The sequence below is a fragment of the Myodes glareolus genome, chromosome 1 (genome assembly GCF_982192425.1).
Source record: "Myodes glareolus chromosome 1, mMyoGla1.1, whole genome shotgun sequence".
Classification (NCBI taxonomy): domain Eukaryota; kingdom Metazoa; phylum Chordata; class Mammalia; order Rodentia; family Cricetidae; genus Myodes; species Myodes glareolus.
In genome coordinates, this window is record NC_142026.1 from 133,748,548 (window position 1) to 133,775,305 (window position 26,758).

Genomic DNA, 26,758 nt, shown 5'->3' on the forward strand with positions numbered 1-26,758 from the left:
AAGATGGCAGTAAGCTCCCTGGAAACCCACCAGGCTCAGGACAAAGGTGCATTTTGACCTTAGTGTCGTCAGCTAGCTCAGACAGAGAAGCTGGTGTTTCATTTAAAGAGCGGAAGAAGCAGCTCTATGCTTTCGGCCCATTCAGCTGCAGTGCCATGTGCCCGGCAGAGAAGAACGTGGAGAGCTGGCTGGAGCTGTGCTGCAGAGGCTCCTTCCTCGCTGGCAGGAGCCATATCACCTCCTGCATTTGGAACACTCTCTGCTCCTGATGGCTCGGGCACCCGTGTGTCTGAAGAAGTGCCTGGGAGGGATTCTATGAAGCAGTGGCCTCCTTTGTAGAAAGGGGTTGCAGCTCCGGGCTCACTGGGCTCTGCAGCCAGGCGTCTGTGGCACACTCCATCAGCAGTCCTGGGCAGTGTCTCCTGTGACCACAAGCGGCCACCCCCAGGTCAACCTGAAAAACAACTTGGGAGCCACAGAATAAATGGGAATGTTGTTGTCCCTGCTCACTTAGGGTCTGGCTAGAGAGACATGTCACCAGGAAGGGTGGGAGGGACCAGACTGAACCAAGTGTTTCACTTACGGTACCCAATTTAAATGCTACATTGCCTGGTGACACGGCAGTTGCTACTCCTTTGTAGAGGGAGAGCCAGAGGTTCAGAGAGGTTCACAGGCTGTTCCAGGCCGAATACAGGGAAAGGCAGAGGTGGCGTGAGCAATCAGCACAGAAGGGAAGTGAGGGCAGGCTCCGGTGGCTGGGCCCCTGTGAGTGGCCAGGTACGGTGGGTCCAGCAATGAGCAGGTGCGGCGGGCAGAAGGAGAAGGACTCCGTGAAACGGCAACACAAGGTCTGGCAGTTCTGAATTCTTTGCTCTCTTGCCTTGCTCCCCAGGTGACAGCAGCCCTGCTGACATATTTGCCGTGGGGTTTGAAGAGATGGTGGAGCTGAGTGCGGGAAATATTGTCAATGCCAGGTAAGGGGCCAGGCAGGAAGAGCAGAGTATCCCTGGACCAGATGCCTTGCCAGGATCAGGGCTCCAGGTACCCCTAGAGCCAGCCTGTTTCTGGGCCAGCAGCCCATGGCTCTGGCTGCCTGGGTCCTCCTGGTTACATTCCCTGCACACATTGATGGAATCCTCCGGTCCTCTTTTCCCTGCACACACTGATGGATGCTCTGGTCCTCTTTTCCCTGCACACACTGATGGAGTGCTCCGGTCCTCTTTTCCCTGCACACACTGATGGATGCTCTGGTCCTCTTTTCCCTGCACACACTGGTTGATGGAGGCCCTGGTCCTCTTTTCTTTGCACACATTGGCTGGTGGAGGCCCTGGTCCTCTTTTCCCTCCCCACACTGGCTGATGGAATCTTCCGGTCCTCTTTTCCCTGCACACACTGACTGAAGGAATCCTCTGGTCCTCTTTTCCTCCTCATTGAACAAACAGAAGGAGGCACTGGTGCGTGTCTTTTGTGAAGTGTTCCAGCCTGGGCGTTGTGTGATGGTTGAGTCACGCCGTCTTAGGGGCAGGGAGCGTTTCAAGGAGATTGCCTGGGAAGAAGTGAGGATTAGGGTCCTGTGGTGGTCACTAAGAAGTGCCCCTCTTCATGCCAGGCAGAAAGGGGAGACTCCAAACTACTGGGTCAAGACTTACTATAAACTCAACCAGACATTCCCTAAGTGACTGTCTTATTTCAAGGAATTCTTTAATTTTTAAGATCATGCATATTTATTATGTGTATGTGTCTACACACACACCAGTGTACCACAGCACCGTGTGGAGGTCAGAGATGACCTGTGGGAACTAGCTCTACTCCTACCTTTGTGGGTCTTGGAGCTTGAACTCGGGTTGTCAGGTTTGGTGGCAAGTTCTTTTACCCACTGGGCCATCTCATCATCCCTGAAGGAGCTTTTAAAATGAAGAAAGCAGGCTCTGGGGTGATCTTAGCAGAAGATCCTTATTGTGCTTGGGTGTCAGGGACCTGGGGAGCCACTGTGGTGTGTGAGATAAAATCAGAGCTGAGCCTGGTGTTGCAGACCTGTCAAACCAGCTACTCAGGAGGCTGAGGTAAAAGGATAGCAAGATCCAGGTCTGCCTGGGCTAGAGAGTGAGTTCAAGTCCAGCCTGGGTTTGTTAATGAGTTACTGTCTCAGAAAGGGAAAAAGAGGATTGCTGTTGCTCAGTGGTCGTTTCCTGGCCTGGCATGCACAATGCCCTGGGCTCAATCCTCACTACCACCAAAAAACTCAAAGCAGAAACGTGTAGAGGGATTGATGCCTGTCACTCATGTTGGAGGTACAGGAAGCGTGAAATCAAACCTGTAGAAAAGACGCATGGAAGCCACGGGGTGGGCAGTGGGAGACGGGTGCTTCCCGCCAGCAGCATGAGGCATCTCCGACTTCTTTGCATCCTCAGCACTACCAACAGGAAGATGTGGAGCGAGCAGCTGCAGAAAGCCATCTCCCGCTCCCACAGGTACATCCTCCTGACCTCGGCTCAGCTGGTGGGCGTCTGTCTTTACATCTTTGTGCGCCCGTACCACGTCCCATTCATCAGGTAAGAGCGCGTAGTCTGTGAGCATCTGGGGACGCTCGGGAGTCTGTGTTTTGTTCTGTGACTTCCTCCCATGCCCCCTTCCTCCGCCTCCAGCAGGAAACAGGACCAGCCTTTATTCTCAATACACAGAGCAAGTCTCCTGAGGGGAAAATGGGCTTGAATTGAATATTGTCTGGCAATTAAAAAGCCACCAGGGGAAAATCCTAACTCAGGAAACTGGCCTCCTTGGAGGAGTCAGAGTCAGGACCGATATCAAGCAAGCTCAGGCAGGGCGAGGAGCGGGTGTCTCACTCACTTTTCCCGGACAGGAATGCTCTGAGCAAGTGCTGAGCGAACTGCTCCGGGAAACGCCAGTGAGTTCGTCTCTAAGGAATTCTAGATAGGATCCATTTACCTCGTCATCACCTCTCTAAGATGACGGCTTTGTAAGTGTGAGGAACGGTTAGCCTCAGGAAATGGGTGTTTCTAGGAGAGGGTGTGTGTACGTTAGACACTGGAGGAGTTCGCCTTTTTCTGGCTTTCTCAATGTCTCCTATTGCCTCATGGTCTTGCTGGTGGCCGGAGGGTTACTAATTGCTAGTGAGTATCCTGAGACCTGGTCAAGCACCTCCTCCATCTAGGGAGGGCCACTTGAAGACCCTATGGTGGGTCTTAGCCTCTGCATTCATCATCTTCTATTACCTTAAAAACATGTTCAAGGCCCCACCCCTGCCACTGTGGTACTGGGACAGCTTGGTCATGTCCCAAGTTTAGTAGAACCTTTTTGGGTAAAGGTTCACAGTAAATCCTAGGGGGAGGTGAGGTGGAAGAATGGCAGATGCTCCTAACCTGCCTGAGGACTTCTCACCTTGCCCTCAGTTTCCTGCCCTTTGGCCTCGTGGCGGTTTGACTCAACCCTTGGGTGGGTTATCACCCCCAGCTTGTATCCCAAGTCACAGGTATAACAGCAGTCTCCAACTGAGGCCTGCTCACAGGAACATGAAGTAGCTAACCGTCTGGTCCTAGGGCCCTACACGCTGATGTTGTCAGAGACTGCTTGTTCGTTCCTGGCCACCCAGACCCAAAATAATCACAGAAACTGTATTAATTAAAACACTACTTGGCCAGTCACTTAAGTGTATTGATAACTGGCTCTTATGTCTTAAATCAATCCATTTCTATTAATCTGTGTGTCGCCACATGGTTGTGGTCTACTGTCTGGCATCTGTCTCCTACAGTGGCTACATGGCTTCTTTTTGACTCTGCCTTCTTTCCTTCTCTGTCTTCTTGGAATTCCCACCTTGCTCTACTCTGCTAAGCCACTGACTGAAACAGCTTTATTCATTAACCAATAGAAGCAACACATAGGCAGAAAAACTTCCCACACCACACTGATGCGCTTCTCCAGTGCATTTGGACAAGGGCATTATGGGACCGACTCCCAGGTCTGCTTCAGACCTATTTCCTGGTTCTCAAAGTTGTCCATTGCAACATCAGGAGAGCTGAGGGGTGTGGGAAGCACAACAGGGAGACATCTTGTGTCCTGGTTAGGGTTTCCTATTGCTGTGAAGAGACCATGACCACAGCCACTCTTATAAATGGAACATTTAACTAAGGGTGGCTCTCTTCCAGTTTCAGAGGTTCAGTCCATTATGACAGGGGAGCAGAGTACATGATGGCGTGGAGGCAGTGTGGTGCTGAAGCTGAGAGTATATCTTGCAGGCAACAGGAAGTTGAGTGACTGTTACACTGAGGGAAGCTTGAGACAAAGAGACCTCAAAGCCCTCCCCACAGTATCACACTTCCTCCAACAAGGCCACAACTCTTAATAGTGCCACTCCCTTTGGGGACTATTTTCTTTGAACCCACCAACATGCTCACTGCTTCTGCTGAGGAAAGAGTGGGGCAGACACAGGAGTATATGTCGGTAGCTTCACAGGATACTGGTGGAGGACCTGACAGGCACTTCTGACCTGACAGACCATGCCTCCCACTCAGGCAGTGCTCAGCAGTGAGGACCATTGACCTCAGTCACGTTCATCTACAAGCTCTCAGCTACAGGCCCTTCCCTGTGGTCTCATAGGTTCATATCTTCCCACAGCCCACGGAGCGTGCTATTCTTGTATTACAGGGATGTGGCCATCGACACCGTGAAGACTGGCATGGGGGGAAAGGCGGGGAATAAGGGTGCCGTGGGCATCCGCTTCCAGTTCCACAGCACCAGCTTCTGCTTCATCTGCAGCCACCTGACGGCCGGGCAGTCGCAGGTGAAGGAGAGGAACGAAGACTACAGGGAGATCACTCACAAGCTCTCATTCCCTGCGGTGAGCGGCGTGTGGGCTGGCTGTGTGCTGGTTGTGCAGTGGTTGGCTGTGCACTGGTTGGCTGTGCACTGGTTGGCTGTGCAGTGGTTGGCTGTGTACTAGCTGACTATGCACTGGTTGTGCACTGGTTGGCTGTGCACTGGTTGGCTGTGCACTGGTTGGCTGTGCACTGGTTGGCTGTGCACTGGTTGTGCACTGGTTGGCTGTGCAGTAGTTGGCTGTGTACTAGCTGACTATGCACTGGTTGTGCACTGGTTGGCTGTGCACTGGTTGGCTGTGTGCTGGTTGACTCTGTGCTGGTTGGCTGTGCACTGGTTGTGCACTGGTTGGCTGTTCACTGGATGGCTGTGTACCGGGCCAGCCTGCTCAGTTCTGCCACATGTGGCTTTCTAGACTGCTAAGAGAAGCCCTACCCTCACCCCCATGAGAATCTTCCCCATGGGGGAGGGGAGGTGTGCTGTCATTCATGGAAGAGGGACCGAGTCCTCTGATATGCTGTCACCTCCTACCTCAACTTTCTAGAAGTCCTTGAGTGACCTACCTTTTCTTGGGTGCACTTTGGGGTGTTTCAATTCAGATGATGGAAGAAAATCCATGTGGTCATGTGAAGAACATTTGAATTCAAGTAGTATGACTTCCTTCTCGTGGTGGTAGTGTGGATTTTATTTTCTTCTGATGCGTGCACGCACACACACACACACACACACACACACACACACACACACACACACGTATAAACTCCCGTTTCCAAACTGGCAAATCCTGACTGAAAAGCCATAGTCCGCCAACCTATGTGCTCTGAAGTCTCCAGTAATGCATGCCACACTGCCCTCTAGTGGCAACCTAGAGATTTCCATGCTGAAGTCAACGGAAATCTATTTATTTTCAAATTTAGATTTTAGTGTTCTCCTTCCCATGTAAAGATGATACCCCCAGCACCTCAGCCTGATGTGTGGGCTCCACTTGCTAGACAGAAAAGTATGGGTCAGATGTCCTTGCCACAGATCCCTCCAGCTTATTGGAATTCTCCTGTTGGATAGATCGGTTCCCTGTGAGAACAGGGCCTGTAAGTCTGGCCTTCCCAAGGAATCGATGCACACATCAAAAGTGCATCTGGTTTCAATTATAAGTATCCAGATCCTTGCTGTTGTTTTTATTTCTTAAGTTAAAGAAGAAATAAGTTAGGAAAGTTTCTATTTGTGTGTAATTCACTCTTTCTTACTTGAAAATGAGAACTTTGAAACAGTATACTTCAGATGCATGCCAATAATTGAAAATTTTTCTATATGGTCCTTCTTCTTCTTCTTCTTCTTCTTCTTCTTCTTCTTCTTCTTCTTCTTCTTCTTCTTCTTCTTTTCGTTTCTTCTCTTCTTCTTCCTCCTCCTCTTCCTTCTCCTACTCCTCCGCTTTCTATAGAAAGAAAAGTTGAATGAACTTATAAACTAGTTCTCTGTACTGGTTGTGTGTATTGCAGTAGCCCCTGACCACAGGTAGCTATTTAAATTTAAATTAATTTAAAATCACTTGTATTTTGCCTTAGTCTTCTGTTGCTGTGAGAGACACCATGACCTCGGCAGCTCTTTTAAAAGAAAGTGTTTAATTGGTACTTGCTTACAGTTTCAGAGGTTTAGTCTATTATCAGCATGGCAAAGAGTATGGTAGCATGCAGGCAGACATGGTGCATGCAGATACACAGACAGCAGAAACAGAGTGCCACTGGGCCCACCCCAGTGACGATTTCCTTCAATGAGGCCACACCTACTCCTACAAGGCCACACCTCCTAATCTTTTCAAATAGTGTCACTCCCTAAGCATTCAATTTTAGGAGCCTATGGGGGCCATTCTTATTCAAATCACCACGTTTGGTTGTGTTCAAAATACTTGACCTGTCCTGGCCTTTGGCCAGTGGCTCCCTCAGTCAGCAGCGTGGAAAGCATTTCCACTGCCACAGAAAAATGCTTGGCTTGGTTAGGGTCATCTTAATCTGTCTGTACCATCAGTGAGTGGAGAAATTTGAATATCATAGTAGCGGGGGAGCTGGCTTCCGAGCTAGGTAGACCCGGGTTCAAATTTCAACTTTATCATGTACTAGCCTTGCGGCTTTCGGTGAGTTACACGACACACGCACAGAGGGAGGGGTCACCTTAGTGTCTGCTGCGTGGGCTCTGTAAGGATAGGGTTCGCTTGGAGCAGAGCCCTACAGCACAGCTACTGTCATTGTGCTGGGAGGAGCTCTGGAAGGACTGGCTCCTGCTGGGCAGCATGGGAGGCAGGGGAGTGATGGAGAAGTCTCCAGTACTGCAGGCGCTTCCTTCATGCTGAGCGGCTGGGAAACACCTCTCAAGATTCAGACATAGGAAGGAGGACTGCAGTGACAGAGTGGTGTTGCAAAAGGAGAGGTGGGCTGCGTTCCTGCCGGGATCCCGGCTCCACGGCTAGTTTACACCTGAAATAATTACACAGAAACTGTATTCATTTAAACACTGCCTGGCCCATTAGTTCTAGCCTCTTCTTGGCTAACTCTCACATCTTGACTAACCCATATCTAATAATCTGTATGCCACCACGAGGTCGTGGCTTACCGGCATGAGGCTAGCCAGCATCTTGGGAAGGGGAATCATGGCGTCTGCCTGACTCTGCTTTCTTTCTCCCAGCATTCTGTTCAGTCTACTCCACCTATCTGAATTCTGCCCTATCAAAAAGCCAAGGCAGTTTCTTTATTAACCAATGAAAGTAACACATAGACAGAAGGCCCACCTACTCCAGAGTGGCTGTTGGTATAGTGTTTTTCGAGTGGTTTGGGGACTTGATCTGGACCTCTCAAGAACACTGTTGTATAAGATAGAAAAGCAGGGCTGAGGATACAGTTTATCCAGCACTGTACACACCTGGGTGTGGAGGTGCACTCCTGTTACCTTGGCTACGTCTCCTGGGCTGCACAGGGCCCCAACTCAAAAAATAATTAAATAAAATAGAGAAGCAAATTACGTAAGGGTTTCTTGAAAAGTTTATAGGGTTAGGTAAAAATGAGACACTCTGGCGGAAAACTTAACATTTTAGGAGAAATGCCCAAAGACTTGTTCCTTTCCCCTCCCCCCCTTCCTCATGCCTGGCGATGTTCTTTACAACTTAGGGGAGAAACATCTTTTCCCACGATTATGTGTTTTGGTGTGGCGATTTCAACTACCGCATCGATCTTACCTATGAAGAAGTCTTCTATTTTGTTAAACGCCAGGACTGGAGGAAACTTATGGAATTTGACCAGTTGCAGCTACAGAAGTCAAGTGGGAAAGTAAGTTGTACCTTTGAGGTCTTTTCCGTAACTGTCACGGGGCCGAGTATCGTCTACTAAATGCAGGAACTCCCACGTCAGAACTGCAAGTGGCTTTAGCGCGGGCTCCGATGGTGTAGAAGACACACGGGGTTTTCTGAAGTGAGAAAAAAAAAGACAGTACAGTCACACAGCCTGCTGAACATAATTAGGCTTGGCTGGTCACACACAGGGTCCCTGTGTCTTGCTAAGGCTGAGAGGCTGTCTCACAGTGGGAGCAGTGAGGGGTGCCCACTTTCCCCCACCTCTAATGCACAATGTCCTCTGCTTTTAGACAGATGGAGCCAGCTCCTCTGAGGCTCCCCAGAGAGGGTCTGTGCTCAGCCTGGGTCATGGTTGTCTTCTCGTGTCCCCCTCTGACACGTCAGATGGACCACTGTGTTGAAGGTGTTGAACACTGGTGGGCGTGGTCTACCTGAGCCAAATGCATTCATCAGTTTATGCCCTTGCGGTCTTTGTAGGAATGTTTCGTTTCTGGTATCAGAAACTACAGGGTGACACTTTGGACTCCGCTCATAATGTTTGGTGTTGTCCCTTTCTTGTTGGCGTTCTCCCTCACAGAGTGCACATGTGGTAAACCATGGACCAGGCTTCTAAGGTCACCAAAGGCATGGCATAAATGACCCAGGTTCGGGTACAGTAGTGGTTTTTAACCTGTGGGTCAAGACCCCCTTGAAGGTCACAGAACAGTAGCAAAATTACAGTTATGAAGTAGCAATGAAAAACTTTCACGCTTGGGGGTCCCCACAGCCTAAGGAACTGTGTTCAAGGGTAGCAGCGTTAGGAAGGATGAGGACCACTGGGCTATAGACTTGTCTTCAGCTCTTTAGAGGCAGAGCAGCCAGCTTCCAGGTATCCACAGCTTATCCTCTCCAGCTAAGACCAGGGCTTACTTCAAAGTCCCGCTCTCCTAGCAGCTGGTATGTGAGTGTGCCCTTTGTCTTCGAGAATGCGCTGCTTCAATGCACAGGAAAGAGAAATGGTATCTCTCCCTCCACAAAACGAGACTCAGCCACCGTTTCGAGGTTTGCTCTAACTGTGAAGTGTACAGATGAGCCGTGTCCCGCTGCAAATCTTTTCTCTGCCTCCACCTAAATCTCACTGCCTTCTCTGCTGTACCAAGTGAGGGAGCCTTTGCTCCAGCCAGGAACACATTGTGTACTGGCACTGGAATGCCCAGATGAGCACAGCGACCCCTTTCCTGTGATCCCTTCTCTGTCTCCAAGAGTGACAGAGGTGACTGGCAGGGATGCAGAGGAAGAGTGAGGTACCACGATGGTGTGGGTGTGTCCAGCTATTAAAAGGCATTTATGTCCAATATTAGACATATTTACAAATACAGATTCTACTACTTTTTAGAACACTTTGGAATGCACCTCTTTTTTTTTAATTTCTGAAGTTATCCTTGTGATTTCTTTCTCCGGATAGATTTTTAAAGACTTTCATGAAGGAACCATTAACTTTGGCCCCACCTACAAGTATGATGTTGGATCAGCTGCCTACGATACAAGTGACAAGTGCCGTACCCCAGCCTGGACAGATAGGGTGCTGTGGTGGAGGAAGAAACATCCGTACGACAAGACAGGTGAGGGCCCTGTGTCTGCTGAAACAAAATGTGGGGCAGTGAGAACTAACACAGGGGGAAAGAACCAGTCACTCAGCCCAGGGGCCTGGCCGTGTGAATCACATTTTTCTCAATTATCAATCACATGATATCAAATCATTCTGGATGCCACCATCTTTGAGCCACCTCTATGCTGGTTCTGCCTCTCCATCGTGGCTGCTCCCACCCACCCTCTTCCCTTTATCCTGGGGAGAAAGCAGAGCAAAGTCCTGGGCTCTCTCTCCCCACTCCTGACATCACCCGGATACTTTATCGAGCCCATTTTCTTCAACCAGATTCTTACCTCTTAAAGCCTCGATTCCAAATAGAACATGAACCAGACTCAATTTTTTTTTAATTAGTTAATTATGAAGTTTATTTTGAAGTCATTGATGCCTAGAAGGGAGGCAAATCTCATTAAAGTTAGAGCGCCTGCTTTCTAGAACACAAACAGGCTCTCCGCTTCCCAAGAGAGAGGTCTGTGGAGATGTCAAAGCCAGGAAATTAGAGCTACAGGCAGAAGACAGAGGTTTCTTTCCGGTTAGTCTGAGAACATCAGCTCCCGGAGTACTGAGAGGCAGGGCCAGATAGTTCTGGCTTCTGAACCTCAGGGTCTCTCACCGTGCAAAAACTGCAGGTCTCAGAGGTGGTGGACTGCTGCACCCTGGTCCTTAGCTTTAGACATGAGCTGGGGGTGGGGATGAAAGGGTGTCATGGTGTTTTCACCCCAGCCCCAGAGTATCCCAAGCCAAAGTTGAAGCTCAAGGGGCAGGGGTGGGGGTGAGGGAAGCCAATGAGCCTGAGCCGAGGTGGTTAGGGGCAGGGGTGGGGGTGAGGGAAGCAGATGAGCCTGAGCCGAGGTGGTTAGGGGCAGAGATCTTTGCGGCAGGCAGCCATACTTCCATTCCTAGATATTGATATGGTTTTGTGTCTCCTGTTGGCTGTTGGCTTCTTGAATGGAACTTCATGAGCAGCTGGAGAACTCAACCTTTTAGACAGTGATCTAGACGGTGACACCAGAATCAGACATACCTGGTCTCCAGGAACTCTCAAGTACTACGGCCGTGCGGAGCTGCAAGCATCTGATCACAGGTATGGCCCTGGCTGGTGAGCACTTTGGCTGCACTTCCCCATAGGATCCCGACACACATCCCTGTAAGGAGTGAGTGAGTGTGTGTGTGTGTGTGTGTGTGTGTGTGTGTGTGTGTGTGTGTGTGCATGTGTGTGGGGGGGATCTGTGTACCCACCATAATTGATGATAATAATTGTTAGCATTTTGTCATTGCTGTATATCACAAATGATGTCATTTATGGAAATTTCAAAGATACGCCCTGCACAATATTGTACCTTCAAAGTGTTCCCGGCCGCTCCACTGCACAGCTGGCTTTCCTGTTAGTTTTCAGCTGGAGTCCTGTGCAGCTTACAGATCTGGTCCACTCACTGCAGCCACTGTCCAGCTCTAAGCACAGTCATGGGACTGACCCACTCACCTGTAGATGACGCTTTTTATCTGGTATTTGCCTTGTGGCGAATACCGTACGGTTTTTATTTCTTGGGTTCAGGTTGTTAGACACTCTGAGATGACATTTACCCTCAGCTGCTGTGGGCTAAGAACGGAAGGAGACAGCAGATGGCAGGGAGAGGACAGCCTGACGGTAGCCTCTGAGGGGATTTGCTAGCTTGTGGAACACCTTGCAAGAAACGGTAGAAGGTAGAAGCATAAGACAGTACAGGCAAGGGAGGTTTAATTCTCCTGCAGTTACTACCAGAACTGTATAAGGTTCTTCAAAGGAAGGAAGGAGGAGGAGAGTGGTAATCCTAGGTCAGCTAGTGAGTCAGAACGTTAGGCCCCAATTCTTTTATCCCCTCCCATCAGCAGTGTTGAGGGGAAACAGTCTTTGTGGAAATCTTTATCCTAATTTCTGATGTTTCCTTAGAAATGAGCTCCATCAACCCAAAGAAACCGTGTTTTGAGACTCCTAGCACGGATTGCCATCTAGTCATGTGACGAGCTTGTGCTCCAGCGGAGTGCGATGCTTAGGGCTGGCGGTCTGTGATGTGGGTTCATGAGCTAACAGCTCAGGGGACCGGCAGGTTAGAGGCTGGGATGTGACACCTGCCTAGGCCAACGGCTCTCCACCGTTTCCTCTTCCTGTCTAACGCAGACCCGTGCTGGCCATCGTGGAGGTGGAGGTGCAGGAGGTGGACGTGGGAGCCCGGGAGAGGGTTTTCCAGGAAGTGTCCTCTGTCCAAGGCCCGCTGGATGCCACGGTTGTTGTGAACCTTCAGTCGCCAACCCTAGAAGAGAAAAATGAATTTCCCGAGGACCTGCGCACAGAGCTTATGCAGACTTTGGGGAATTATGGGACGATTATTCTGGTCAGGTAACCCACCCCTCAGATGTATGTTCTGGGGTGTCTGTGGGGTCCGGGAGAGCCACATTAAATTTCCAAGTATTGACTGGCTAATCCCTATCACAGGATCAACCAAGGGCAGATGCTGGTGACTTTCGCAGACAGCCACTCGGCTCTCAGTGTGCTAGACGTGGATGGCATGAAGGTGAGGGGTTCACCGTCACACTGTGGCGCAGAGCTGGCCCGTCCCCATAGTTACGCGGCCATGATTTCCACCAGCCGGTGCCCTGCCTGTGTCGGCACCCCAGTGCGTCACGACTCTGATTCTCCATCTGGGTCTTGTGTCTTGGAGCTGGCCTGTCCCACTTGCAGAAGCTGAAACTGGGGTTCCCAGTGGGTTTCCGCTCCCACCTAGTGGGGAGCCCTTCCCTCCTTTCTCCTGAGACTGTTTTGGGGCGTGCAGCTCACAGGTTCATTTTGCTATGATCCTGGTTTAAATTTGCACAGAATGAAAAACTGGAGGTGTTTGATCAATTTCTACTCCAACCAAATGTGTGTGAGCTGTACTGAGCTCACCTGGGATCCTGGGATCCTGGGACCCTGGGACCCTGGGTTTCCTTAGCAAATTGTAATGAATGCACAGTTTGGGAGAGAGGAACTGTGACCGAAGGAAACTGGCAACTTTTCTCTGTTCCCGCTTGCCGGCTGGCCTCCCAGGTGAAAGGCAGAGCCGTGAAGATTCGACCGAAGACCAAAGATTGGCTGAAAGGCCTGAGAGAGGAGCTCATTCGGAAGCGCGACAGCATGGCCCCCGTGTCTCCCACCGCCAACTCCTGCTTGCTGGAGGAGAGCTTTGATTTCACAAGTCTGGACTATGAGTCAGAAGGTGAGTGACCCTGACAGGAAGGACAGGCGAGGGATGGGCGAGCCTCGCTCAGAACTCCACCTCACAAAGGCTACCAAGGGCACGTGAAGTGTGGAAGTTGTCTCTGTGTGATAGCGGTGGGTCACATCCATGTGTTCCAGTGTTCACATATGGAGACGACGCAGGGTGTCCTCATGTGTATTAACAGGCTTAGAGGCTGTTAGCCATGGGCATGAACTGAGGTGGGAAGCTGGCCTAAGGACCTGGCTCCCACAGCTGCCAGAAGAGTCTCATAGAATTCTTGTGGTAGTTACGTTGGCTTCACTGTGTCCAAATTCCTTTATAAGGGTGGAATTCTGCATTTTGGTTCACAGTTCGTAGGTCCGTAGCTGCCTTCATTAGGGCTCCTTCTACTTTGATAAAACCATGACCGACAGCAACTTGGAAGGGAAGGATTTGTTTCAGCTTACAGCTCCACGTCACAGTCCACCACTGAAGGTCAGGCAGGCGCTCGAGGCAGAGGCTGTGGAGGATGCTCCTCACAGGCTTGTTCCCCGGGACCTCCTCAGCCTCCTTTGTTGTAACATCTAGGACCATGAGTCCCTGGGCCTGCCCTCCCACATCAGTTAAGAAAATGCCCCCCAGACTTGTCTGCAGGCATTCTTCCGGAAGCATGTTGTCAACTGAGATCCCTCTTCCCTAATGACTCCAGCTTGTGTCACGTTGACACACATCTAACTGGACAATAGCCTTTGGTTCCATTGAATCTGGGTCTCCAGCAAGGCAAGAACACTGTGGTTTGGGAGCTTGTGAGAGTGGCTACTCCCCTCCCCCAAGGGCACAGGAAGCAGAGAGAACACACCAGTGTCATCTTATTCCGGTTGGGCCTCCAGGCCTAGGGATCTGCAGAAGCTCTTCCTCCCCCACATCCTCTCTGGTCGCATCCCCACAGACACCTTCTCAAAGGCATCCGCAAGCCAGATTGACAGCCAGCAAGACAATCCCGCTGGTTGAAGTCTGGGCTGCTTGCTGCGCCCTGATGACTCTCGCGCAATTTGTTCTTCCTCAAAGGGGATGTCCTTGAGGACGACGAGGATTATTTAGTGGATGAGTTTGGCCAGCCTGTGGTCTCAGACGGTGAACTTGGTGGCGACGACTCTTCCGAGGCCATGAGCTCCTCAGCCCCTGTCAGCAAATCTCCAGCACTAACTAAAAAGAAGCAACATCCGACTTACAAAGGTAGCGCCCCCCCCCCCCCCGCCGCTTTCCCAGGGTAGGGTTGGAGCAGTGTCCCCTTTTGCTCTTGAAGGCCTGCTGTCAAGTGCATAGGTCCCAGGAGAGGGTCATCCAGCGTAGAGTGACAGAGCTTGGCCCCGGGGAGGGCTCCACGTGCCACACTCCTGTTTCCTCTGGCTCTTTCCTTTTACCGGTGTTTGTGTAACACACCTACCCGGAGATGTCGGTCCTGTTGCCTTTATGTACTTAAGGCCACATCTCTCTGGAAGCTGGTTTGACATTTGTGACTTTGTCCCCCAATACTTTTTGAATCTTCAGGGACTCCCGAAGAGACACGCTCAGTCTCGACACTTTGATGTCCTTCTTCAGTCACATGATGTCATATTATACAGTTTAGAATCAAGGAGAGCAAAAGGAGACATGGGGGATGAATTCATATCCTGGATTAAATAGTCGAGTGTTAGATTCAGTTGACTCTGATCCATCCAGAATTCCCCACCGTCAGTCACTCTGTCCCTAACTGGAGAGAAGCGTTAGCCCACAGGATCCTTGAGCTAGGAAACAGAGCGTGGCTGACTGACAGGGAATTAAGGCATTTCCTTGTCAAGAGAGGTCCAAAGAGCCACCTACCCTCCCTTGGATTAGATAATGGCCCCCAAACTGATTGGTAGCTTGCCGCTCTAGAACTGCTGGTTGGTTTTAACCTTTTGAATTACTGAGTCTGCCGTAGAGATTCCGATCTGGCCAGGTGTGTGGGACAGTGTGACACAGACCGTGGCTGACACAGGGTCAGCATCTGTGACCTTTGCATTCCTCTGGTCTTCTCTCTCGTTCTTCTCAGAGGAATGTCCCAGGCCAGTCATGGCGTCAAGCACTCAGGAAGTGGCTAGCTGAAGCCCCTAGTATCCAAGGGCTTGTCTCTGGGTACCAGGCTAACAAAGAGGGAGACTTCTCAGCTTCCAAATCAGTAGAAACATTTTAGAATGAGGAATTAAGCTCTCTTCCCTATCGAGGGGGGTGAATTTTAGTAACTCTGGTTTCACTGTGTTGTTTGCTTGTGTAGATGTGTTGGCTGATGATTTTGAAAGGAAATGGGTCTAAACATTAAAACATACCAGGGTTTCTCCAGTCTGGTAAACCAGGCCTAGAGTTCGCTGAGTGTTCCAAGCAGGCATTGGGCATACCCTCCCCCTGCAGAGGGGCTCTCACGTCTGAACCGGCCTAGCTGGGTATCCCATGGCACCTCCTTTGGTGTGCTCTGTGCACAAAGCCATTTCTGAACCTTGCGTTGGGAAGAGACCGTCTTTCTCACAGCTGCCATGTCCTCCAGACGACGCTGACCTGGTGAAGTTAAAGCAGGACCTGGAAGTTGTTGGGGATTTTCGCCACCGTTCTCCGAGCAGGTCCCTCTCCGTCCCCAATAGGCCTCGGCCACCTCACCCACCACAGAGACCCCCCCCTCCAAGTAAGACTTTGCTTGCTCTGAGCTTGCCACCGTGCCTGCTGGGAATTAACCACACACCTCCTGCTATGGAAGACACAGCTCTAGACTCCTCCTGAGTCCCTTCTGATGCTCCCCTTCCCCCTCCCGGGCCACCTTACTGTCCAAGTCTAGGACATGTTCCATGTTGGAGGTCATTGGTTTCTCAGGGTGTGCGAAACAAAGTCATGCCAAAGCTGTTCATAAAGGAACTTGGCTTTGGCTTCCAGACACCTTATATTTGAAACCATGATTGTAGAAATGGCTGCAGCCCTTTGAGGGAATTTTCTTAGCCTTTCAGTCAGGTGCTTGCTTCCTTGAGAGAAGCCCAGACCTGCTCTTGAGGACTCTGGTTCACCCAGAGACCCGAGCATGCATGCCGCTAGCCCAGGCCACAATCCACCTTCTGCTCCTGTTCTGGCGCTCTGGGGATGAGCCCTGTTTGACGCAGGCTCTTAGGATGAGAGCTTACATTGTCCAGCTCCTCTGACAATGCTTCTCCTATCAAACTTGCCTTAACCTCAGAATAACCTTGTGGCTTGCTTCTGACTTGTCTCTGTTCTACGCCATTATGGTTTACTTTTCCCCAAACTATGGCAGTCAAACACAAACTTTTCTAAGCCATTCCTTTCCAAATCGGGTTCACCCAAAGCAGTAGAGCAGTAACCAGTGTTGAGCTAGCAGCATATCTTTGCTTTTGTGGGCTTATACTCAGGAAATAGAAATGATACTGAATATTGCGTTTATAAGGTGCTGGGGTGGGAGACCGCAGCAAGAGGAGAGTGTGTCCAGGCCAGTATGGGTTCCTTAGTGAGACTGTCTCAAAAAATAACTTAAGAGTTACATAAATAAAATTTATAAATCATATTATTTTAGAGCTTTAATAAAAATAATTATAGAGAAGAATCAAGATGTAAAAGTTACTTGGCTACCGACAAGTAACAGTTTTAATCAAAAGCACTTCCGTTGTTTTTCTAGTTGTGTACATGGGTATCTTATACACTGTGTCCAAAGAAAAAGTTTAAGGGCTGGGGCTGTGTGCTAGCCTAACTTGCATGAGGCATGAGGTTTAATCCCTAATCCTAACCAAAAAAAAAAAAAAAATTAATGAATCATCACGTTTGCTTGGTCATTTATATTTATTTCACTGACTGTGTCATTATATATTCTAAGACATTAATGGCTAAAAGCAAAAGGTAACAATTTATTTCTCTGAGTTGCGAACTCTAGGACTTTTATTGTCTCACAAACATTAAAAAAAACAAGCAAGCAAATGTCCTGGGGCTGGGAAGATGGCTCAGTGGAGGAACACACTCATCACACAGCCTGACGACCGCTGCAGTGGGCTCCGTGGGCCTCAGATCAGATCACCAGAATCTGTGTAAAAGCCAGTGTGCTCCAAATGCTGTCTTTAATCCCAGCATTCTTAGTGCAGGATGGGAAGAGGAGGTAGGGGAATCCCCAGAACCTTGAGAACCAGCTACCCTGCAGCCTGCAGTGCAGTCTCAAACCAGTTGAAAGATAAGGGCCAGGGACTGGAGAGATGGCTCAGTGTTAAGACACTGACTGCCCTTCCAGAGGTCCTGAGTTAAGTTCCCAGCTACTATGTGTGGCTCAGAACCACCTATAATGAGATCTAGTGCCCTCTTCTGGCACTGGCAGGATACTGTATAAATAAATAAATATTTTTTTTAAAAAAAGATAAGGGCCAATACCCCAGACCGTCCTCGGTCCTTACATGTGCTGTGGCATGTGTGTGCCCCCCCACACGCTTTGTACACACACCTACACACACACACACACACACACACACACAAAAACATTGTTAGACAATAACATTTGAAATAATTGGTCCTGATAATAATATCTTAATCCACTTAAAAATCAATTGGTTTGTATGTAAGATTAGAACCCCCTGTGTGTTAGATTTGGATTTTCATTCTAGCCCTGCTTCTCTAGACAGCCTGTGTCAATAGGCCAAGCTATCACAGACAGAACACCCGCTTTGTTTCTCGTGGTGGAGCCCAAGGCCTCGTCTATGCTGTGTGAACGCTCTACTGCTAACCCACAGCCACAGCCCCAAAGAGAAACTTTGGAGAGTCTTATGGGGCCTGCCTGGGAGCACTCTGTATGGCTTGTGAGTCTGTACTCCTGACCGTGGCTGTGTCTGCCTCTGCCGCTGCCCCCTCCCAACTTCTTGTAGCTCGCTATTGTGTTACCAAGTCGCTGAAGCTGACTGCCTGTCCTTTCTGCAGCTGGCTTGGTGGTGAAGAAGTCAGCCTCGGATGTTTCCATCTCCTCCGGCACTCACGGGCAGTATTCAATCTTGCAGACTGCGAAGCTTCTTCCAGGAGCACCTCAGCAGCCAGTGAGTCCTCTGGCTCCCCGGGAAGTGGCTAGCATGTCAAGGGGTGCCCCACCCCAGGATCATATGGCCCGTGCCTTTCCAAAGAATATGTACCTCTGTCTCCTTAACTCTCCCCCACCCATCACTCATTCCCCAACCCCCTAATGCTTAGTTGCATCTTCTTTCCAGGACTGTTAGGTGGTTAGGAGAAGATGTTGGGATAAGTCACCCCGTGTCCCTGCAAAGCAAACCGCTCACTTCCAGACCCCTCTGACTCCCTTGCGATTCTTAGCTTTGCCTAGAGCTATAGAGCAGTTAGCGGCAAAGGGAACAGGAAAAAGTCAGATGAGTCTCACCATGTTGGTGTCGGGTTAAAGACCCACTGGGCCTGAATCCTGCCAAAGCACGGTTCTGAAAAATTGCAAGGTAAGAGGGGGCAGGGGGCTCATCTGGAGGAGTCCTGAACTGCTGATGGACATGCAGGCGAGGGTCAGTGGCAAGGACGTGAAGACTGTGCTGATGTGCCCAGGGGGATGTACAGGCTGGCAAGCTGGGCCAGGCTGGCATATGCAGTCAGGGCAAGCTGAGGCGTTGACTGGTTTCCAGAATGTACAGTAATGGAAGTGGCTCTCAGGTGACCCAGGAGCTGAGTGAAGAGGAAGACAATCCTGTCGGGAAACATGAATCTGGGAGGGATTTTCATACTCACACAGACCGTAGAAGGCACGGCCTAAGACTGCTCTCCAGCTCTACCTGACTGTGGAAGGCCACATTACTAAAACCCTGCTATCACCCTGTTTGGGAGCTGAAGGTCTTTGACTCTGACCTTTATTATGTTCCTCTTCTTGGTGGGGAGAGAAGGCTATTAGGAGATGCGGTTTAGACCTAGGGGGTGTGTCCGTCATCTGATGGGGTTCTGCACAGTTCACATTCCTGTGCAGACCGCCTCCGCAGACAGACAGGTAATGCACGCTGCACGCCTCAGAGGCTCATGCCCTGCCTCTGTTAATCCATGTCTCTTTTTGATTCTGCCCTCAAGCCCAAAGCTAGAACTGGAATAAGTAAACCATACAATGTCAAGCAGATCAAGACCACTAATGCTCAGGAGGCAGAAGCAGCGATCCGGTGTCTCCTGGAAGCTAGCAGAGGTAGGCTCTCTTGGGAACCGCTTTCCTGGCCAAAAGGGAGGGCCAAGTCCCTTTCTATCCTCTTACTGATAGTGGCCTAGAAGATCGGGGTCTGTGCTTGCTCTTTCTTTCTTTCTTTCTTTTTTCTTTCTTTCTTTCTTTCTTTTTTCTTTCTTTCTTTCTTTCTTTCTTTCCCTTCCCTCCCTCCCTTTCTCCCTCCCTCCCTCCCTTCCTTCCTTTTTCTCTTCCTTTCTTTCTCTCCTTCCTTCCTTCCTCTCTTTTCTTTTTTACTCCTTTTTTGATGCAATGTTAATTGAAAGTAACCATTAGTATTTTATTTCCTTATTTTTGATATATTTTTCTTTTAAAATTACATACTCAAAATTCAGGAAGTATAGAGAACGTAATTCAATGATGATTAGGCAGTATTTTAGAGAGAAATAAATGAAACTTTTACAAAGGTTGACGTTGGGCCAGTGAACCTGCTTATCTGAACTCAGCTCCAGGACTCACGTAGGGAAAGGAGAACTGGTCACCCCGAGTTATCTTGTGACCTCCACAAGTGCAGCGTGGCACTTCTACCCCTCTGTATATGATAACTATATTAATGTAAACATATTTAGGAAAAGGTTAGAATTGCAAAAACTAACTCATTCTGGCAACTGGGTGACAAAGGACCATTGTGTAAATGTCCTTAATGCAAACAAACAAAAGCCACCTTTTAAATCACAGCCGTGTGTAAATAAATCCTGCGCTTGAGGCTGGGCCGTCTTCCCCTCCACGCTCCTGCTGATGCTCTGCTGCTGTCTCCTCACCTAACCCTTGTTACCCTACCTGGACTCGCTCCCGATCTTTCACAGCACTGCCCCTAACAATCGCTGCCTTGATTTGGAGCGATAATCCACAGTCTCTTCTGGAGATGAACAATTATGCCCTTTGTAAAGAAATACGGGTATATTATAATTGCCCAATTGGATTATCCAGGGCATTCATCTGACTTGGAATTTGCGACACATTGAAGGAGGGCAGAGGGCCCGGGCTAGAAACCTGAGGAACATTGCTGAAGGATTACACAGCACGGGATGGGGGGTGGGGGGTGTTTTTTATTAACTGGAAAATGAATAAAAAATATAGTACATTCATACAACGGAGTATTAGTCGTGGGAATGTAGTGGCACATATTACAGTTAGGGTAGACTGGAAGGGTTAAGCTGAGTGAAAGAAATGAGACACGAAATCACATACCACGTTACTCCACGTGTACACGATGTCCGTGGAGACATGGGTTCACATACTGTGTTAATCACATGCATGATGTCCATGGCAGGTAGATTCACAGAAAAAGAAAGCTGTAAGGAAGAAAAAGGAATGGGTTTCTTTTTGTTGTCGAATTGGATAGTGGTAGTGCCCGTGAATGCATTAAAAACCATTAAAACAGGTAAATGTTAAGGTGGATGAATTATATCTTAGTGAAATATAAAGAGCAAACAGCTCTAGCGACACACATTAGCAAAGTTTGAGGTCTGAAGTCTGCCCACCACATCGACATGACGCTATCTTATTCATGCTCCTGCTGAGGTTTCAGTGCTTTGTGGGTCCTCTTCCTTGAGAAACGTCTTGCACTTTCTGTATGGTATCAGGGTGTTGCTGATCTTTCTTCACATCCTGTGGGTCCTAGGCCCACCCCTGTGAGGGTGAATCTGGGGCCAGACTCGGCTGTCTAGTCCTGACTTGTCCTAAAGCCCCCTTTGCAGCTGGAAGGAAACACTGGATTAATATGGCGCTGAGATATGGACTCTGTAAATGTTAGGTTGTGCATTAGATTCTATCACCTTGTACTTGAGCTGAGCGACTTTATGTTTCAGGTGTCCCAGAAGCAGCCCCAGGTGCCGTGCCCTTGAGGGACCAAGGGTCTTCTAAGCCAGAGGCCTCCCTGGGGCCCCCAGTCCTGCCCCGCCGACCTGCTCCTAGGGTTCCTGCCATCAAGAAACCAACTTTAAGGAGGACAGGAAAGGTAAGAAGTCAAGACTTGTGAGCCACTCATTCCAAGGTTGCTCGAGGTCTTGTTACATGAAGTTATGTCAAGAACAGAAATGAAGCCGGACTTGGTCTCCTTACACATGCCTGCATCCTAGACTCAGCCATGTCTAGAGGAAAAATGATTCATTTGGCAACTGCTTTTCCCTCGTCTTCCTGCTGTGTCTTGGTCTCAGCAGAGCAGAGCAAGAACCTGACTGTCCTTTGCAGGTTCTCACTGCGACAGTCACGAACAGCTTAAGAGGGACTGCTTCCTGAATGTTCCCGGTCCTCACGGGAACGGCTATGGGTGCTCTCCTTCTGCCCGGTGGTCTGATGCTGCTGCAGCGTGTGGTCCATGCATGTGGTTTCACACGCACAGATTTATGTGCATTAGAAAAGTACCAATGGGGGCTGGAGAAGATGGCTCAGTGGGTGAGAGCACTTGCCACACCAGCAGGACCTGAGTTCGGATCCCACCATTCACACAAAAAGCACCATGCAGTCACACATGTACCTGTAACCACAAAGATGTAAAGGGCAGAGGCAGGAGGATTGTTGGGGCTTAATGGCTGCCAGCCTAGCTCCAGATTCAGTGAAAGACTCTGTCTCGAAGGGATAAGGTGAAGTGGTAAAGACCATATCCAAGGTCCTCCCTGTCCAGGAGAGTCCAAGAGAGGGTCATATACCACAATCTCTCTCTCTCTCTCTCTCTCTCTCTCTCTCTCTCTCTCTCTCACACACACACACACACACACACACACACACAAATCCTAACCAGTTGCTAGATTAGCAGTTTTACTCTACTCACATAGCCATGGTCCTGCAGGCTCTCATGGCCATGGTCTCCTGAAGGCTCATGTGGCTGTGGTCTCCTGCATGTTCTCCTGCAGGCTCTCATGGCCGTGGTCTCCTGCAGGCTCACGTGGCCGTGGTCTCCTGCAGGCTCTCATGGCCGTGGCCTCCTGCAGGCTCACATGACCGTGGTCTCCTGCAGGCCCGACAGCTTCTCACCACTTTTCTTGCAGATCGTTTTCTGCTCTCGCTCACAAGCTTCTCAGCCTTGCTTACTGCTGCAGAGACATGAGTTTGTCAGGACAGTAGCTGCACAGAGACTGACACCTGTAGATACTTCTGGATCTTCTGTTTGATCTCAGTTCTAGGAGCAGGCCACTCGGTAATCCCTGACGGCACCAGAGAGTGACTTTTGCTTTTCCAACGTGCCCAGTATGAGAGGTCACTCTGGCATGTGCCTACTTACTGAGTTTGCTTTCTGTCTTCTGGATTGTGCATCTGTGCTGCGTTGCCCTGTTGCTGCCTGTCCATTGTCTACGCTCTCTTGCAGAATGAACTCACCCCGTCTTTCTCATCTGCAGGAGTAGAGCTGGGCTGTCTTTTCAGTGGCTGCACAGGAATTTTGGTACAAGGCTGGCAGAGGAGGCTTGGGCTTTCAGTTTCTTCTTTTTCTTAAGAACAAAAGCCGACGGTGGACCTGGACCCCTGGCCTTAACTCCCCAGCCCCATCTGTACCAAAACTTCACTTTTCACCGTGTAGTTTAAAAGCAGAGCTAAAGAAGTGGGGCCCCTGTGAAGTTCTCCGTCCTTCTGTGTTGAAATACAAAATATCCAAGGGAAAAGCAGAGCCCGTAGTCCTTCCAGCTGCATCTTGTCCCTCCAGTGTGGTTCAGTGCATGCTGAATTACCTGCTTAGGCCTCCATTCTTAACGAACGTTTGAGAAGGGCTCTCACTGAGTAAGGGAAGAGCATAGCCCCGTTTTGTCAGGCTCCAAGACAATTTCTTCATAAATTACCCCCTGTGGCTCTGGTTTTAAATCTAGTCATTCGGTGCCCATGCTGGCCCATGGCAGTTCCTCATTCTGCTCACTCCACTGGCTGCCAGTCTCTTAGCTGAGCCCCATCCATCTCTATTTCCTCCTGAGTGTTGTCTGGGTGCCCACTCCTTACATGGCAGCTTCTTATTTACATTTTACCTTGCCTTTCCTCAGCCCATGTCACCAGAAGAACAGTTCGAACAGCTGCCTGTCCATTTTCCAGTCGCTTCCCAGGAAATCAGCCTTGAGAACCCTTCTCCAAGGACAGTCCCTCAAGTCCCGCCTATTCCCAAACCAAGAACATTTCAGCCTGGGAGAGGTGTTGAGAGGAGGCCAAGCAGCGGCAAGACAGCACTCGATGAAGCTCCTCCCATGACAGGTGCTATGGAGTTACCGTCTCCAGAGGCCCCGTCTCTGGCTCCCAAGGTGCCCCCGAGGAGGAAGAAGTCTGCGCCAGCAGCCTTCCACCTGCAGGTCCTGCAGAGCAACAGCCAACTTCTCCAGGGCCTCACAAGCCCCAGCAGCTCTCCGTCCCCACCACAGCCTGACACCTACCCGCTCTGTCCTCAAATGGGTCTTCTTGGCACGTCATCTGCCGTAAGCCCTGAAACTGATGAGCCCAGGGTGGTGGAGCCCAAGGCGGTCTTTTTCCATGGCAACAATCCAGATCCCTTCTGGAGCCTGCTCCATCACCCTAAGCTGTTGGATAATACCTGGCTGTCCAAGAGCTCCGACCCTTTAGACTTGGGGTCCAGGAACTCGGAGAGGACACACACAGACCCAGCACAGGTCAGTGCCTCAGTGGCTGAGAGGGGACTCCCACCAGACCATGGGGAAAAAGACTTTAGTCACTGGGTGACTGCCAGTAACAAAGACAAGAGGACAACATTAGGCGTTTGACCCACAGGCAAGAACATAACCTGTCAACTTTAAAGACTCTCGTTCCAGATGTTCGCCTTCCCCACGTGGGCATCGCTTGACGTGGTCAAAAGGGACATCCACTTAAAAGTGGCACTGAAGCCCTTTGTGCGTCTGTCACTCGTGTGTAGTTTATAGAAACTGTCTCCCACTCAGTACAATTATTCAGCAGCCACCAAAATTATTTCGTTCAAGACCTGTGCATTTTAAGCTTGTTCTCAGGGGACTGGGAAATGTGCTGTTGGCTTTGGCATGTGGATTTTAAAGGAAAGAAATCTAGCTGCCCAACTTGTTCTCACCCACTGAATTTTAAATGGTGGTTCAACTCGTGTGTATGCCATTTGCTTGTTGGTTTTGTTTGTGTTTTACAGATTTGGGATGAGTGATGGGTTCATAAAGGCTAACATTAAAAGCAGTTGGGACCATTGGGAGCTGTCCTAGCCCACTTTAAATCAGGTTAAGGAAGAAAACAACAGGTCAATAGCATGCCTGGCCCATGCACTCCTGTGAGCCCCTTTTTTATGGAGTTGCCCTTCATAGCTGCAAGTGCTGCTGCTTCCGGCTCAGCAGAAAGACCTCGTCTGTACTGGACATGCGTGTGTTCTGTTATTCCCTAAACACCACAGCATAACGAGTGAGCTGTCTGGACACAACTGCCCATGTACAAGAGGATGTGTAGGAACTGTACAAACTCTGTTGCCACTGGGGACTTGGGCATCTAAGGATTTGGGTCTCTCAGGGTGTGCTAGAACAGATCTCCCGCAGACACTCAGGTAACTACCCATGTGCATTGATAATAAGTCCTGTGGGAGGACTGTGGCTTGTGACGTGTGCACCATGCGCTTCCACGCCACCCAAACACGGACCAGCTGCCTCCTGCACACCCTGTATACGGTCTTGAGCTGCGGTGTGCTGCTGGAACCGATTTATATTCACCCCTGGATGAAACCACCTCCAGACTGTCCATGTCCTATAAAGGCACAAGATGTGAAAACGCACACTGGCCCATGATGACTGACCATTGGTGTAGTATACGATGCCTTCAAGGAAGCACCTCCAGGGCATGGAATGTGGGCCTGGTGGCTGCATGGCTGTTAAGTCTGTTTGTCGCCCCCCTAATTTCATGCATTTCTAATACTTCTCAAGAACTGACAAAGACACCATGATGCTGTCTTATATTTTAAATACTGTGAGGCCTAGGATCTGTTTGAAGCAGGTATCTCACTTCCGTGCCCCAAAAGTTCATTAGCTGAAGAAGGCTGAGAGATAGGAAGGTCACAAGGTCAAGACCAGTCTGGGAAAAAGCAAGGTCCTTTTTCAGAAATTCATTAGCAAATCTTACTATGCCAACTTCTGTAACTGACTCTCACATCATAGACCCACACAGCAGTGGTCTGTGTTGCCGCCTTTGGGCAATCCGGCAGGGAATGCTACTGGTTGGGATAGCCATGGCCATGCTGCCTGGGACCTAACACTCACTCTTTATCACCCACCAGACTGCTGGGATTTCAGAAATGATTTTCACTGTAACGTTCAAGGTATTTTGTAAATTATTTAAACCTGGCAATGAAGAACAAAACTCCATGCATCTATATTCATCTGAAAACCGATCAGAACAAAAGGAGATTAAGTAGGTGATATGCATATCTGGCAGTTACAAAAGATGGCGGGGGCGCTGGAGAGATGGCTCACACTTAAGAGCACTGGCTGCTCTTCTAGAGGACCTGGGTCTGACTCAGTCATCTGTAACTCCAACCCCACAGGATCCAATGTTCTTTTCTTAAAGCACTGTATGCTCAGACATACATGCAGGCAAAACACTAATAAACAGAAATAAAGGAAAAAACTTAAAGATGTGTATAGATGACCAGAGTACTGTCTGTGGTGTCAAGTGTTCTGTTAAAGGGTTGTGTGGTTCACCTCGTGTGTGTTCTACAAATAAAAACCACATAGAAAGCATCAGAGGAGACAGGTGGGCTGCCTGGAAATGTTAAAGAATGGGCCATGATGTTTCTTACCACACGTGCAATCATGATGGAAGATTCTTTTATGGTTGTTTTGTTTTTTTTTTTAAATTCAGATGTCCTCTTCCTGCATATACCTCCTTTTCCCGCCACAGAAGAGATGAAGTGGATGGCAGATACATGTAACCCCAGTCAGAAAGGTGGTAGGGAAGTCAGGGGACAAATCCAGCTGGTAGTTTCTTCTTTGTTCTCCATAGCAATGGACTGACACAGAAGCCAGGAGTCCACGAGGCAAGGGCTCATCAGAGAAGCAGCCACTGAAAGGAAGAACCCACGCCCAGGCCTGTGGGCCGCAAGAAAAGCGTAGCACTGAAAATTGAACAAGCTGGGTGTGGTGCTTCAAGCCTGGAATCCCAGGACTCAGCAGGCAGAGGCAAGAGGATCTCTGAGTTTGAGGCCAGCCTGGTCTACAGAGTGAGTTCCAGGACAGCCAGAGCTACATAGTGAGACCCATTCTCTAGTGGGGAGAAGGACAGTTGGGATGGCCTTGGTTTTGAAACAGTGCTTATTACTAACTGGAGAATGTCTTAAGTGGCATTGGTTGCGTAAATTCAGCAGCGAGCAGCCGCCACCCAGACTTCATTCTGTGTTGGGATTTTGGTCTTCATTACTGTGATTGCACATTGCCATTGTTTTGAAACATGCTGCAGGCCACCGCAGCACTCAGGGTGACACCGACAGTTTCACGTGGTCCTCTGACCCTAGTAGAACCTCCGTTTAGGCTTCCTACACATAAAAAAAAAGTGACTGAAATTAGGAAATCTCAAGA

At 49.5% G+C, this 26,758-nt stretch overlaps 1 protein-coding gene across 6 annotated transcripts in view; it reads left to right on the forward strand.

Moving 5' to 3' along the window:
- Nucleotides 1-25,837, forward strand: part of Synj2 (synaptojanin 2) — a 97,156-nt gene extending 71,319 nt beyond the window's left edge. For 3 of the 6 annotated variants that reach the window (XM_048420415.3, XM_085687732.2, XM_085687738.2), the window contains 15 exons: nt 893-974; nt 2,412-2,552; nt 4,663-4,855; nt 7,989-8,147; nt 9,615-9,771; nt 10,764-10,881; nt 11,956-12,174; nt 12,271-12,349; nt 12,862-13,030; nt 14,081-14,248; nt 15,576-15,710; nt 17,981-18,093; nt 19,112-19,220; nt 21,065-21,213; nt 23,222-25,837. In XM_048420415.3, the coding sequence (XP_048276372.3) occupies nt 893-974; nt 2,412-2,552; nt 4,663-4,855; nt 7,989-8,147; nt 9,615-9,771; nt 10,764-10,881; nt 11,956-12,174; nt 12,271-12,349; nt 12,862-13,030; nt 14,081-14,248; nt 15,576-15,710; nt 17,981-18,093; nt 19,112-19,220; nt 21,065-21,213; nt 23,222-23,947 (2,717 nt within the window). In that variant the 3' untranslated portion in view covers nt 23,948-25,837. Of the gene's footprint in view, nt 1-892; nt 975-2,411; nt 2,553-4,662; nt 4,856-7,988; nt 8,148-9,614; nt 9,772-10,763; nt 10,882-11,955; nt 12,175-12,270; nt 12,350-12,861; nt 13,031-14,080; nt 14,249-15,575; nt 15,711-17,980; nt 18,094-19,111; nt 19,221-21,064; nt 21,214-22,243; nt 22,393-23,221 lie in introns of all 6 variants that reach the window. The other 3 variants (XM_085687729.2, XM_085687735.2, XM_085687726.2) reach the window with 3 other exon arrangements.
- The last annotated feature ends 921 nt before the right edge of the window (nt 25,838-26,758 follow it).